This window comes from Habropoda laboriosa, unplaced genomic scaffold, assembly GCF_001263275.1.
Source record: "Habropoda laboriosa isolate 0110345459 unplaced genomic scaffold, ASM126327v1 scaffold801, whole genome shotgun sequence".
NCBI lineage: Eukaryota > Metazoa > Arthropoda > Insecta > Hymenoptera > Apidae > Habropoda > Habropoda laboriosa.
Genome location: NW_017101026.1, coordinates 143,296 through 154,169, shown reverse-complemented (window position 1 = coordinate 154,169; position 10,874 = coordinate 143,296). Strand labels below are relative to the sequence as shown.

General features: G+C 53.3%; 5 protein-coding genes across 5 annotated transcripts in view; 3 read left to right on the top strand and 2 right to left on the bottom strand.

Moving 5' to 3' along the window:
- The window catches only part of LOC108577977 (transferrin), a 3,137-nt gene extending 2,108 nt beyond the window's left edge, over positions 1 to 1,029 (top strand). The window contains exons 7-9 of the mRNA XM_017941217.1: positions 90 to 369; positions 443 to 755; positions 828 to 1,029. Of these exons, the coding sequence (XP_017796706.1) occupies positions 90 to 369; positions 443 to 755; positions 828 to 917 (683 nt within the window). The 3' untranslated portion in view covers positions 918 to 1,029. The remainder of the gene's footprint in view (positions 1 to 89; positions 370 to 442; positions 756 to 827) is intronic.
- Positions 1,030 to 1,085: 56 nt separating this feature from the next.
- Positions 1,086 to 2,707, bottom strand: LOC108577860. Its single transcript, XM_017941077.1, has 7 exons — positions 2,682 to 2,707; positions 2,402 to 2,567; positions 2,108 to 2,323; positions 1,875 to 2,036; positions 1,598 to 1,810; positions 1,364 to 1,542; positions 1,086 to 1,290 (listed from the first exon to the last, which is right to left on the bottom strand). Exons 1-7 carry the CDS (start codon positions 2,705 to 2,707, stop codon positions 1,101 to 1,103), a joined length of 1,152 nt encoding a protein of 383 aa, XP_017796566.1. The 3' UTR covers positions 1,086 to 1,100.
- Positions 2,708 to 3,273: 566 nt separating this feature from the next.
- Positions 3,274 to 6,233, bottom strand: LOC108577859 (probable glutamate receptor). The gene is made up of 10 exons (XM_017941076.1): positions 6,044 to 6,233; positions 5,863 to 5,963; positions 5,716 to 5,799; positions 5,351 to 5,656; positions 5,194 to 5,282; positions 4,543 to 4,713; positions 4,040 to 4,469; positions 3,624 to 3,880; positions 3,489 to 3,564; positions 3,274 to 3,420 (listed from the first exon to the last, which is right to left on the bottom strand). The coding sequence occupies exons 1-10, from the start codon at positions 6,231 to 6,233 to the stop codon at positions 3,274 to 3,276; spliced, it is 1,851 nt and encodes a 616-aa protein (XP_017796565.1).
- A 791-nt stretch (positions 6,234 to 7,024) lies between these two features.
- On the top strand, positions 7,025 to 7,966 carry LOC108577940. Its single transcript, XM_017941171.1, has 2 exons — positions 7,025 to 7,173; positions 7,279 to 7,966. Exons 1-2 carry the CDS (start codon positions 7,092 to 7,094, stop codon positions 7,860 to 7,862), a joined length of 666 nt encoding a protein of 221 aa, XP_017796660.1. The 5' UTR covers positions 7,025 to 7,091; the 3' UTR covers positions 7,863 to 7,966.
- A 641-nt stretch (positions 7,967 to 8,607) lies between these two features.
- Positions 8,608 to 10,874, top strand: part of LOC108577858 — a 3,281-nt gene continuing 1,014 nt past the window's right edge. Inside the window, exons 1-10 of the mRNA XM_017941075.1 lie at positions 8,608 to 8,871; positions 8,936 to 9,062; positions 9,136 to 9,248; positions 9,308 to 9,442; positions 9,503 to 9,667; positions 9,751 to 9,839; positions 9,904 to 10,081; positions 10,144 to 10,366; positions 10,449 to 10,610; positions 10,683 to 10,837. Coding sequence (XP_017796564.1) covers positions 8,808 to 8,871; positions 8,936 to 9,062; positions 9,136 to 9,248; positions 9,308 to 9,442; positions 9,503 to 9,667; positions 9,751 to 9,839; positions 9,904 to 10,081; positions 10,144 to 10,366; positions 10,449 to 10,610; positions 10,683 to 10,837 — 1,411 coding nt within the window. The 5' untranslated portion in view covers positions 8,608 to 8,807. The remainder of the gene's footprint in view (positions 8,872 to 8,935; positions 9,063 to 9,135; positions 9,249 to 9,307; positions 9,443 to 9,502; positions 9,668 to 9,750; positions 9,840 to 9,903; positions 10,082 to 10,143; positions 10,367 to 10,448; positions 10,611 to 10,682; positions 10,838 to 10,874) is intronic.

The window sequence follows — 10,874 nt, the reverse complement described above, 5'->3', positions numbered from 1 at the left end:
CCCCCCCCCCCCCCCCCTCGCTCTCCGCTCCTCCTTCATCGGGTGGATCGTCACGTTCGTTCGTTCGTTCGTTCGTTCGTTCGTTTCAGAGCAACTCAGGGGGAAGAAATCTTGTCACAGCGGATACAAAGGAGATTTCGCCGGATGGACAGCACCGGTATACGTGTTGAAAGAGAAAGGTCTGATAAAGTCCGAAGAGGATCTGGCCGATTTCTTCGGGGGATCCTGCGCTCCCGGTGCACCGCTCGATTCGAAGCTGTGCCAGCAATGCGTCGGAAGCCTCGCTTCGAACGACGATCGAATTCGAAGCGCGACCAAGTGTAAGCCGGACGAAGCCGAAGCGTACAGCGGCGGAGAAGGAGCTCTCGCGTAAGCATTCGATCGAAAAACCGCGTCGAACCGCATGACAGACGAGGAGACGGTTCTTTTCTTTTCCTGTTAGTTGCCTGTTGGCTGGCCAAGGAGAGGTCGCATTCTTGCCGCTGCCCGCGTTATCCGGCCCGTTGGACCAAGCCAAGAAGAAGGAGCTCTCGTTACTCTGTCCAGACGGCACTCTTGCCGACTTGGACCAGTGGCGGCGATGTAACCTGGGTATGGAACCGCCGAGAGTTGTCGTAAGCTCGGCTGGTAAATCCGTGAACGCCTTGGAGGAACTGACTCATGGTACTCTGGCCGCCAGTACTCTGTACGCCAAACGGCCCGATCTCCTACACCTGTTTGGCACTTGGGCCGGTCGAAGCAACGTCTTGTTCAGGGTAAAGTCCGCGATGTCCCTTCGTTCTATTCTAACACCGTTCGTTAATATTCTCTTTCCTCCTCTAATTCAGGACGACGCGAAGGGTCTGACGTCGGTGAATGACACGTGGGACCAATGGAACAACTGGCAGCAGACGCAACGCGCATACGGTACCGCTTGAAGCGTCGTAGCAGCAGACGTACATATGTAGATGATATATTATACATACATATAGACGATATACATAGCCTCGACGCTTTTATTCAAAATATGCTTGCTTTCAACCTCGCTACCAGCGAAAATAATTGTGAATAAAACGAGTGAAAACTGCTCGAACCGTCGTTTCCTCGTAATGGATCCTTTCCTACGGATCGTAGAACGTCTCCGTGGGGGACACTCTACCGGCCCGCTCCAACAACGACTCCGATATCCGACTGTACCTGCTGCGACTGTATTTCTTATACACCACGTCGAAACCGTGGTGTTTCTTCCCGGAACTCAACAAGCGACGCAACATCCTGATCCTGGTCTGATCGATCTCCTTGTCCTGAAACCTGTCGATTCTCGCGTAACAAGTTATAGAATAGGAAGGAAGAGGAAAAGAATTGTTTGCAAACACTGGCCAACCTGTCGGGCATGTGGGGAGTTGCGGCAAAGAGCAAACCTCTCCAAAACAACCATCGTGGTCTCGCGTGAACGGCAGGTGCGACGTCTAGAACGAGACCGAAAGCTAGCTCTGCTGCTGTTACAGCGATCAGGCTTGCGGCCGTTCGGCAGAACTGCTCGTCCAGCAGTGTCAGGTCGATCTGAAAAAGGACCGGGTTCACTCCTCTGGAGAAGAGAAGACTTAGAGACTCGTACCAGATAGCAGCCGGTGTTGTAGAGAAAGGCGGTCGTCTCGTCGGATATGTCCACGAAACGTATGCAATTGATCAGATGATACGTGAACAGGCTGAACGCGTCAGCGAACGACACGTTAAAATTCAGAACCTGTAGGATTTTCCTCTCGTATTCTATCAGCAAATCTTCTCTTCCCGCGTACAGTCCCTTCGCGAGAGCTACCATAGACGTAGCCTGGAAAGTAGCGATGAAATGCACACACCGAACCGGAGCAAAGACGAACCTTCCTTTCGCTTACCGTTGGAATCTTGTGAAAATTCTCTTGCTTCTTCAGCGCGATCCACAGACTGGCCAACGCGCATAATTGAATGAACGCGGTGTCCACGCGTATCGTATCCATAACCAAATCGAACAGCTTCACCGACTGGTACACGATGTACGACGGATATCTGCAATGCGTCTGCGGAAACATCGGCAAATCAGTTTTCTCGTCACTTCTCGCCGCAAATTCGATCGAATTTCCCTACTCACTCCCAAATGTATCATAAAGATGACCACCAGCCTCCTCTGTTCGGCGTTTATGTGACATTCCGTCAAGAAATTCTTCGATAACGCCGGAGATTTCTTTTCCCTCTCGCGTTCGACGATTACCAGCTGGTCGATATATTCGGTGTGATATTGCAACGCGGCAGGAAAGTGATCTCGATCTTTGGCACCTCTGTCGATCTCGGCTACCTTCGGCTTGTCCTGACGAATCGCCGCCTTAACAAAACTCGCGAAAGTCAGTATCTTTGAAACGAGACGAAACCTTGGGTCGTCGCCTACCTTGACAGGAATGGAGGGTTCCGGTGGCGCCCCCCCGTCGACGGGCGTCGTCGTGCTCTTGGCTCTTCGCTGCTTCCTCCCTTCCACTGCTGGGACCTCCGCCGAGGCTAAACGTCGTCGCGCTGCGATTCCACACTGATTCCCCACCGATGGAACTGAACTCGACCTGTAACAACACAACGACAACGTCCATTTCGTCCATCTTCAAAACGGCAGCAGGCGATTCGTGAACCTTACCTCGAGCGTCGCGGTATCTTGGAGGGTGGCAGAGGCTTCTTACCGTCCTGCGGCTTCACGGTCGCCCATCTTTTCCGCGACGTTTTTACGCTTGTTTCTTTAGCATCGTCTCTCCTACCCAACCCATCCCGCGCGTCCTGCCTCGGCGACACATTTCGTTCGTCGCAGTGAACGTGAAACGGAGTTTTTTTACCGGAATACGTCTGACCGATCGCACGACTACCACCGGCGTTCGCGACTCCCGTTTCCTTTCTTCGCTGGCCGATCGCTCTCAGAGAGACTCGCGTTTGACACGCTGTTCCAGCGCCCGCGAACGACACTTTTCTACCACTTACTGCGCTCAAGGGAGGACACGCGTTCTCCTTTCCGCTGGACAACGAGCTCCTGGCTGTAGCGGAGGGTGCGTTTCGCGTCGGATGAGCCATCGTTGGTAATCTTTCCACTTTCCTCCGATTCTCCAGCTCGGCGTGCCACGAACGTTAAACGGAAACGGAAACGCGCACGAGAAACGAAGCCGCTCGCTCGTCGTACGTCCGGACGTCCGGACGTTTTAAACCGCGCGTTTGTTTACGATCGAGAAGAAGAACGTTCGGGAAGAAGGAACGGTTCGTGCTCGATCCGACAGAGGCGCTTGGCTAGTTGGACGCTGTTGGTCGCGTAGCGCCCCGATGTCGCGAAACGAATCGTTCAAACAGCAACACCAGACAGGTGAGAAGGAAAGCGGAGAGGAGGAACAGAAGCAGAGGCATCGCGTCTTCTAGTTCCACCGAGGTCCAGCCGGTCTTGGACTGTGTACGTAATAACACGCGCATAAGCAGTTACGTACATACATAGATGCGAAAAAGCTTACCCGATGGTGCGCGCTGCTGGACCACTCTGCTTGCATCAGTCGCTGAAGAATTCCGCTGTCTCTCAGCAGAAGAATGCTGAAAGAAAGAAGGAAGAAGAGAAAGAAGGAAGAGGCGAAGAGGGTGGAAGAACTCACTTGGCGTCGATAATTCCGCGGTAAGGACTATCGGCCGGCACCGCCATGGCTATCGTGGCCTGCGTCAAAACGTCGAGGGGCTCGAGGGCGCACTCGAGCTTGCCCTGCAGCACCGAGGCCATGTTGTCCAGAGTCATGAACGCGTACTTATTCTCGCGGCAAACTCGTCTCAAACCGTCCAGATAATTCGCCGGCAAATCAACCTCGTTCGTCAACAACTCCTCGAACATGGCGGTGAGCACGCGGTCGCTGGTGTTCTGCAAAACAAGGAGGAAGAAGAAGAAGAAGAAGAAGAAGAAGAAGAAGAAGAAGAAGAAGAAGAAGAAGAAGAAGAAGAAGAAGAAGAAGAAGAAGAAGAAGAAGAAGAAGAAGAAGAAGAAGAAGAAGAAGAAGAGAAAGAAGAGGAAGAAAGTTACCTGGAAGACGCTGTAATCTGCCGACTCGTGGACCACCGCGAATCGATAGGTGCCATCCTCCAGCAGGCCCTCCATCGTGGTGAACGGCATGACGAACGTTTTAACGGCCAAGTAGCTGATCAACGCGGCGGAGTAAGCGGCAAGCACGACAACGGCGGTCAAGTGAACGCTCAGATGCACCAGCCTTATCGGATCGAACGGTGACGGTTCCATGCCCTGTCCACAAAACGCACCGTACACGAACAACACGATCTCGGAGAATCTGTGGGAGAACGGAGATTCGGTGGAGAACGCGTCGATTCCGGCGATGGAGAGGGCCGCGAGTACGATCGTCAATGCGACAGCGTTCCAAATGTTGACGGCGAACGGTGCAAAGTACGCGTTCCACTTCACCGCTGTCGAATCCGGTCTCTTGATGTAGACGCGAGATCTGAACAGGCGAGAACGAAAGATCGAAGAGCGGACGGAGGAGAAGGAAAAGGCGGAGATGTTTCGAAGGTTACTTGGTGGAGTAAACGGGTGTGGTGAATTTCACGGCCTCCAGCCTGTCGGAAGTCATCGTCAGCTCGGTAGCAGCGAGATCCGCCTCGTCCTCCACCAGCATTCTAATCGAACCCGTCCAAGTGCCGTTCGGTAACTGCACGCCCCACGAGCTAGCCACCTTGTAGGAGAACCTGAAACCGCGAGAGCCGAGAAGTTATCGGCGAATCCTCGAGTGTCATCTGTTCGGATCGTTTCTCCTAGCAGCAGCGGAAGGAGAGGAGCATGCTGCGAGAGTTCGCTTCGCGATGCCTGGAGCCAGTTAGTCACAGAGGGAGATCCTCGCCGTACGTAGAGTCGCGACGAATCGTCCAGGTACTGGACAAATAGCTGATTCGTGTACATATGTATGTAGCTACAGAGCGATCTGGCGACGCTCGTTCGCCGCGAAGCGTCGCAGGGGCGGCGACGGTCGAAGGAAGGAATGGTTCGAGGAAAGATCGGCCGCCAGCCAGGAGGAATACTTCCGACGGGAAACGGCCAGGCAGCTGCAAGATATTCGCGAGCGAGGTCTGAAGAGGAAGGCCGAGGAGAAGCAAGAAACCGGCAGGAAGAAGAAAACTAGAAAGCCGAACGATCCGAACGAGAGGAGCGACGCGTAAATCCTCCCTCACGTGCAGTTCATTCCCTGTTGCAGCAGTTGAATCACCTCGCCGAAGAAACCACCGATACCGTCGCGGAGGATCCGCGAAACCGGAGGATCCTACGAATCGTGCATATATGTACGTACACGCGTACGGAATGCGTTCCAAGGCATGCGCGAAAACTCACGTGAATCGAGACCACTCTTATATCGCGACCCTGCAGATCGTGTCTCCGCTGATACAGTCCAAGTCGGGGCGCCCGAAATCCCCCTGCCTGATCCCACGCGGCAAACTTCATCGATCTCAACACGTCTCCTCTCGCGATGCGATACACGTCCTGCACGATCTCGACGTTTCCCTCGGTGTCCCTCTGAGCTACCATCAGCATGCAGTCAAAGGGCACGTGGACGTTCGACAGAAACTCCTCCAAGTTGGTGCCGTCTCTCAGAAACAGCAGCCACGTCGGATAAGCCATCGCGATCCATTCGGAAACCTATTTCGTTTCGTTTCGTTTCACTTCGATTACCTCTACCCCATCCCATTCCTACTCACCTCGACGAATTGCTCCCTGATCTCGTCCAGGTCGTTCAGCAACACGAACAACGGCCTTTTGATGTGGCGATAGGTTTTCTCCACCTGAAAACGGGACGGTTCGATCGAATTTTTTCACTAAGAAGAACGATCGTTTCGTGGACCTACTCGGCTCTTGAACATGCGAAAATCCATGATCGCGGTTCGAACGTTCAACGAACCGCTGAGGTACCTCTGAAGTGACAGCAGTCCTTCCGTCTCCTCGATTCCTGAAAGAACGAAAGAACTCCTCGAGAATTGGATGGGTGGACCATGGACTACCATGTGCGAGCATTGTTTCTGCACCGACCTTTCGTTTCGACGACATTCGACGAGCCGTGAAAGAGTATTATGCAGGTATTGTTGAAGTAATCGTGGACTCCTTTGATCAAGCTCTGGTAAACGTAGATCGGTCTGATCAGAAAGGGTTCCGCCAGACTCGAGGCGCATCGCGAAACGCAAAGCAGGAAAAGCATTGCGCGCAATTCCCATCGAGACATGCTGCCTTGCCACGCGAACGTCACGCGAACGTCACGCGAACGTCGCGCTTACTACTGATTCCCCGTGCCTTTTACCAGACTCGATTACACGCACACGTACACGTCCCGTTGCTTTTCCGAGAATCGGCCAAATTCAGTCGTGATTCGCGCGAAATTACAGGAAATAACGCGACGAATAAGCGATCGAGTCGCGGATTATCCTCCAACGCGATAGTTGCCTAGAGAAAGCACAACAGAGTTACGAGGGAATCGATCGCGATGCGTCCGGACGAACCGCGTGCGACCCCTCTTCGAACATTTGCTCTCGCGAATGTTTGCCAAAAGCTTGGCAAATACGACCGTTACTTTCCCGCGGTTACCTCCGCATCAACAATTCACATGGTTCTAAAGGTGAACCTAAGAATCTAAGTCGATCGTTGGATCGATCGATGAAAAGGTAGAGAAAAGGGGAACGAGTAACGACGGTGTAACCACGAGAATGACATTCGAAATATTACGCTGGAAATTGTTTGGAAAACTTTGCAGGATAGAGCAACAAAGGAAAGGAAAGAAAAAAAAAAAAAGAGTATTCCGTGTCGTTTGTTAACTGTAACGTTGAAACGTTGAACGATAAGCAGACGATTAACCGCGATAACGGGACAAATTTGCGAACACGTAAACGCGAAAAATATTCGCCGGGGAGAATTTGTGAGTGCATAGAATGACGCATAAGTATGGAAGGACGTCAATTAGCATCGATAACGAGCGAATAAGTGGCGTCGCCGACTCGGTTTCGTCGAGGGGATAAAGGGTAGTAAAAGCCGGTCGCGATCCCCATCGTGGAAATTCGAGTGAAACCTTGCCACGAGCACGAACCATATGAAGACTCGGACGATCCTGTTGCTCTCGGCGGCCTTCTTCTGCGCGGCCCACCATGCACGCGCGATACCCTGGAACGAAGGTACTTGCATACATATGTACATACGTTCGTTCGTTCGCGAAACAGCGTCTCGCTCTTTAGTTTCTATATCGTATATATCGTATATGTATATCGTACAACGATAAGTTTCAGGGAGGTTCGACTCGAGCAGCGAGCTCGAAGAAACCGCTGCTGCTCCGACCCTCCGTCGTTCTACACGTTCGATCACTACCGATGTGACCAGTCTCGTCGAACAAGTGTTCGGGGATGCCTTTCAAGTTCCGACGGACATTATGCAGAGGATCGTACGCGTCGTTAGAGCGATTATCGACAGGTTGGAGAGGACGTTCGGGACTGGGCTGGAAATCGCACGATCTACGATGGGCAGTTTGGTCTCCGAAGGGGCCAGTCTCGTGAACCCGAGACGTCGACGAGAGACACTGTCGGAATTGGTACCGGACGTGGTGCAATATCCGCTCGATCTTCTACAGAGGTCGGTGGACACAGCTCGGAATTTCGCTACCGATCAAATAGGATCGATAGCGGGTCGAATGGTGAGCGCTGCGTGGAACATCGTGACGACGGTCGTGATTCCCTGGCTACACCGAGCTGCCGAACAACTCGAGAAATCGAACGACTTGCCGGCCACTTTGCGCACCTTGCTCGGAGATTTCGACTATGCGTACACCATTTTCCAGACGCTCGGCTACATCGGTCCGAAGGACAGTTGATGAAAGTCCTCGTCGCACGTAGTATTATACATTCCCACCGAGTTTCCTCCAGTCTGTCTCTCGGACCGGGAGCTTAGTTCTATCTTCCGAAGCAAATAAACGTTCACCTGAACGATCGTTGCATTTTTAATTTGCATTTACCTATCCACCGGTTCGCGTTCCCTATCGTCTTGGTCTACCGTCGGTGTCTTGCGAAAACAGGAGAAATCGTCTCTCCGTTTCACCCGGAGAGATGCGGGTGAGAAAATCGCATGCGGGACTCTTGGCCAAGAAATTCTCATCCGCAGGTCTGTCCGCTTTCGTCGCAACGGCATTTGCCAGAGACGAGGCACGGAACGAACGCGTTGAATCGTTCGTTACGTAAATCCAAGGACGCTTCTAATCGAACGGTGCAGCGACGCTCGCGTTCGCAAAATTCCTTCTTCGAGTAAAACAGAGACAGCAAATCATCGGGCTGGCCGTGGCAAACCGCGCCGCGCCGCGCCGCGCCGCGCCGGTGTGACGCGTCACAGGTTTGCGAGCACAGGCCAAGCCTTTGTCGCCGATGACCGTAAGCGTCCGTGAACGGGCCCGCTCGAGCGTGGTCCTCTGTGCACCTCTTCGAACACGCGAGATTTCCGCAATTCACGCGCAATTCACGCGTTACACCACACCGTACCGTACCGCGATTATTCGTGGACCAGCCCGTGCCCCTGCCCGCTTCACCGCCATCATTCCACCTTTTTCTCCTCCTATTTTTCCGCCGCTATAGACGTCAACGCCAGTTGCTCGTCAAATTCCAATTCGTTCGTACGTTTTTCTCGCTTTTCCCTCTTCGTCGCTTTTCGCCTTCGTCGCCAATTTTCTACAATTACTAATATTCGACCAGTTCGAGAGGCAACGCTCGCGAAAATCCTTGACACGGTAACGAGGCGCGCGCCATCGCGAGCGGGGCCAGCTTCGAACATGTCGCCGCTGATCGTTCGCGTGTTCGCCGGGATCGCGATATGCGGACTTGTCGCGAAAACAGGTAAGGAATGGTGCAGGAGCGGACGCAGTTCTGCAGTTGTAGACGAGCGTTGTTTCGGTTGCAGAGGAACGCCGCTGTTCGTACATCACTTGGGAGAAAATCAACGGCGTCAAGCCTGAATCCGTCGATTCGCAAATCCTCCTCTTCAGCGGTGTGAATTCCAACGGAATAACCAAGCCCTGCTTCGAGAGGTACGTGTGTAGAACATACGTACGAACGCGGAGTGATCGCGAAAAAGAGTGGCGGAGCTATTTGAAATTTCAGATGCGAGCGCGCAAACTGCACCGCGTTCGTGGTAGATTTCGGGAGGAGCGTCTGTTACAGCGTGCGGGTGCCCGAAGCAAACTCGACCTTCTATCACCGAGTCTGCGTGAAAGGTAAGAGGAGGAGCGATCCGACAATCGGAAACGAATCAACGAGCTTTGCTTCCGGCTAGTTCCGGTGAGGTGCGCGCGAGAGAGGTTTTGGCAGGTGGAGAGAAACCCGGGAGCGGTGTTCATCGACTTCGCCGCCTTCCACTTGTCCAACCCCATCACCAGGAACCAATGTTACGAGAAATGCGTCGACACAGGTAAGCTTGCGAGAAAGAAAGGGGGAGAGAATAGCAGGTATATATCTATCGATGTCGCAGGACGTAGCTGCGAGTCAGCGCAATTCCGAACAACCAGACCTCTTTCTTCCGACGACACGGTTGGACGATGTTCTTTGTCCCTTTACGAGCGGGGAACAAGACCTCGAGCGTACAGGGCGTCCATGTACAGGGACGAATACCTTCAAGATCAGTGCCGAAACTTGCGTAAGTGAGTCGAAACGAGGCGAAACGAGGCGAAACGAGGCGGAACGAACTAAGCTCAGATCCTACGAGAATTCGCGTTTCAGCCAAGAGAGAGTACTGTTCCTACGCGGAATTTCGAAACTTCTCCTTGCCGTACTCGGACGTCGCTCTGACCGATCTCGACCAGAAACAGGTAATCCGTCTTTTCTTATTTCGATCTTTCTCGTTCGACGATCGACGATCGATTCGCGATTCAGTGCGAGAGGAGATGCGATCTGAGCGTGGACGGGTTCGTCTGCCGAGGATACACGCTGGACAATTCGTCCGGCGAGCTGGTGTGCTTGTTGCACTCGGAAGACACCAACAGTCTCGGAGTTAGCTCGCTGATCGACATGCCGCACGCCATCTACAGGGAACGAGAGCCTTGCTTGGATCGTAAGTGGAACCGTACGTTCGCCGAACCTTCTCTACCTCTTCTTCTTCTTTCTCCCGATCAGTCAAGGTACGATGCAACGAATCCGCGATGACGATCGAACTGCGGACCAGCGAGGCCTTCGTCGGTCGGATCTACGCGAACGGCCATGCCGATAGCTGCGGCGTTCAGGGTATCGGGAGAAATCGAACGGTGTTGACGCTGCCGGTACCAACACCGGACAAAGTTCGCGATTCGCAGCTACGCTGCGGCCTCAATCCCGCCTTCTCTATCGACGATCGTAATCGGTGAGAGAAAGAGGTAGTACCGTATACGGTAACCCTCGAACAAACAGAATCTGACGGTGATCTGTCGGTGATCTGACGGCAGGACGAAGCCATTGGTCTGGGCGACGATCGTCGTGCAATTCAATCCGATCGTCCAGAGGCTCGGCGACCAAGCCGTCAGAGTTGGATGCTCGTTGAACGATCGGGAACCACCGCAGCCGAGAAACGTCACCGTTCATTCCACTTTCACCTTTCTCGATCCAAAGTGAGAAAGAAATGCCCGTTGTCGCCTCCGAACCACCTGCAAATATCCCCTCTCTATTTCATCTGTCTGTAGCGCAGGAGTGCCGCCGATCTCTTCCACGATCGTCAACGCGTCCTCGCACGCACCTATGCTCACAATGAGGATCTTGGACGAGAACTCGAGGGACGCGGTCGTCACACATTTAGGACAGAAATTAACCTTGAAGATTCAACTGAATCCACCTGACGGTAATGAACGTTGCGCCCCCCCCCCCCCCCTCTTTCC

What these genes read in the sequence shown, in the direction of transcription:
- LOC108577860 (XM_017941077.1), bottom strand. Translation starts at nt 2,707, where the DNA reads ATGGGCGACCGTGAAGCCGCAGGACG. An exon ending in GACCGTGAAGCCGCAGGACG is followed by an intron (nt 2,568 to 2,681) that starts GTAAGAAGCCTC and finishes GTGTTGTTACAG; the next exon opens with GTCGAGTTCAGTTCCATCGG. An exon ending in TCTTTATGATACATTTGGGA is followed by an intron (nt 2,037 to 2,107) that starts GTGAGTAGGGAA and finishes ATGTTTCCGCAG; the next exon opens with ACGCATTGCAGATATCCGTC.
- LOC108577859 (XM_017941076.1), bottom strand. Translation starts at nt 6,233, where the DNA reads ATGTCTCGATGGGAATTGCGCGCAATGCTTTTCCTGCTTTGCGTTTCG. An exon ending in GAATGTCGTCGAAACGAAAG is followed by an intron (nt 5,964 to 6,043) that starts GTCGGTGCAGAA and finishes TCGTTCTTTCAG; the next exon opens with GAATCGAGGAGACGGAAGGA. An exon ending in CCAGCAGCGCGCACCATCGG is followed by an intron (nt 3,421 to 3,488) that starts GTAAGCTTTTTC and finishes ACACAGTCCAAG; the next exon opens with ACCGGCTGGACCTCGGTGGA.
- LOC108577940 (XM_017941171.1), top strand. Translation starts at nt 7,092, where the DNA reads ATGAAGACTCGGACGATCCTGTTGCTCTCGGCGGCCTTCTTCTGCGCG. An exon ending in CGCGATACCCTGGAACGAAG is followed by an intron (nt 7,174 to 7,278) that starts GTACTTGCATAC and finishes TACAACGATAAG; the next exon opens with TTTCAGGGAGGTTCGACTCG.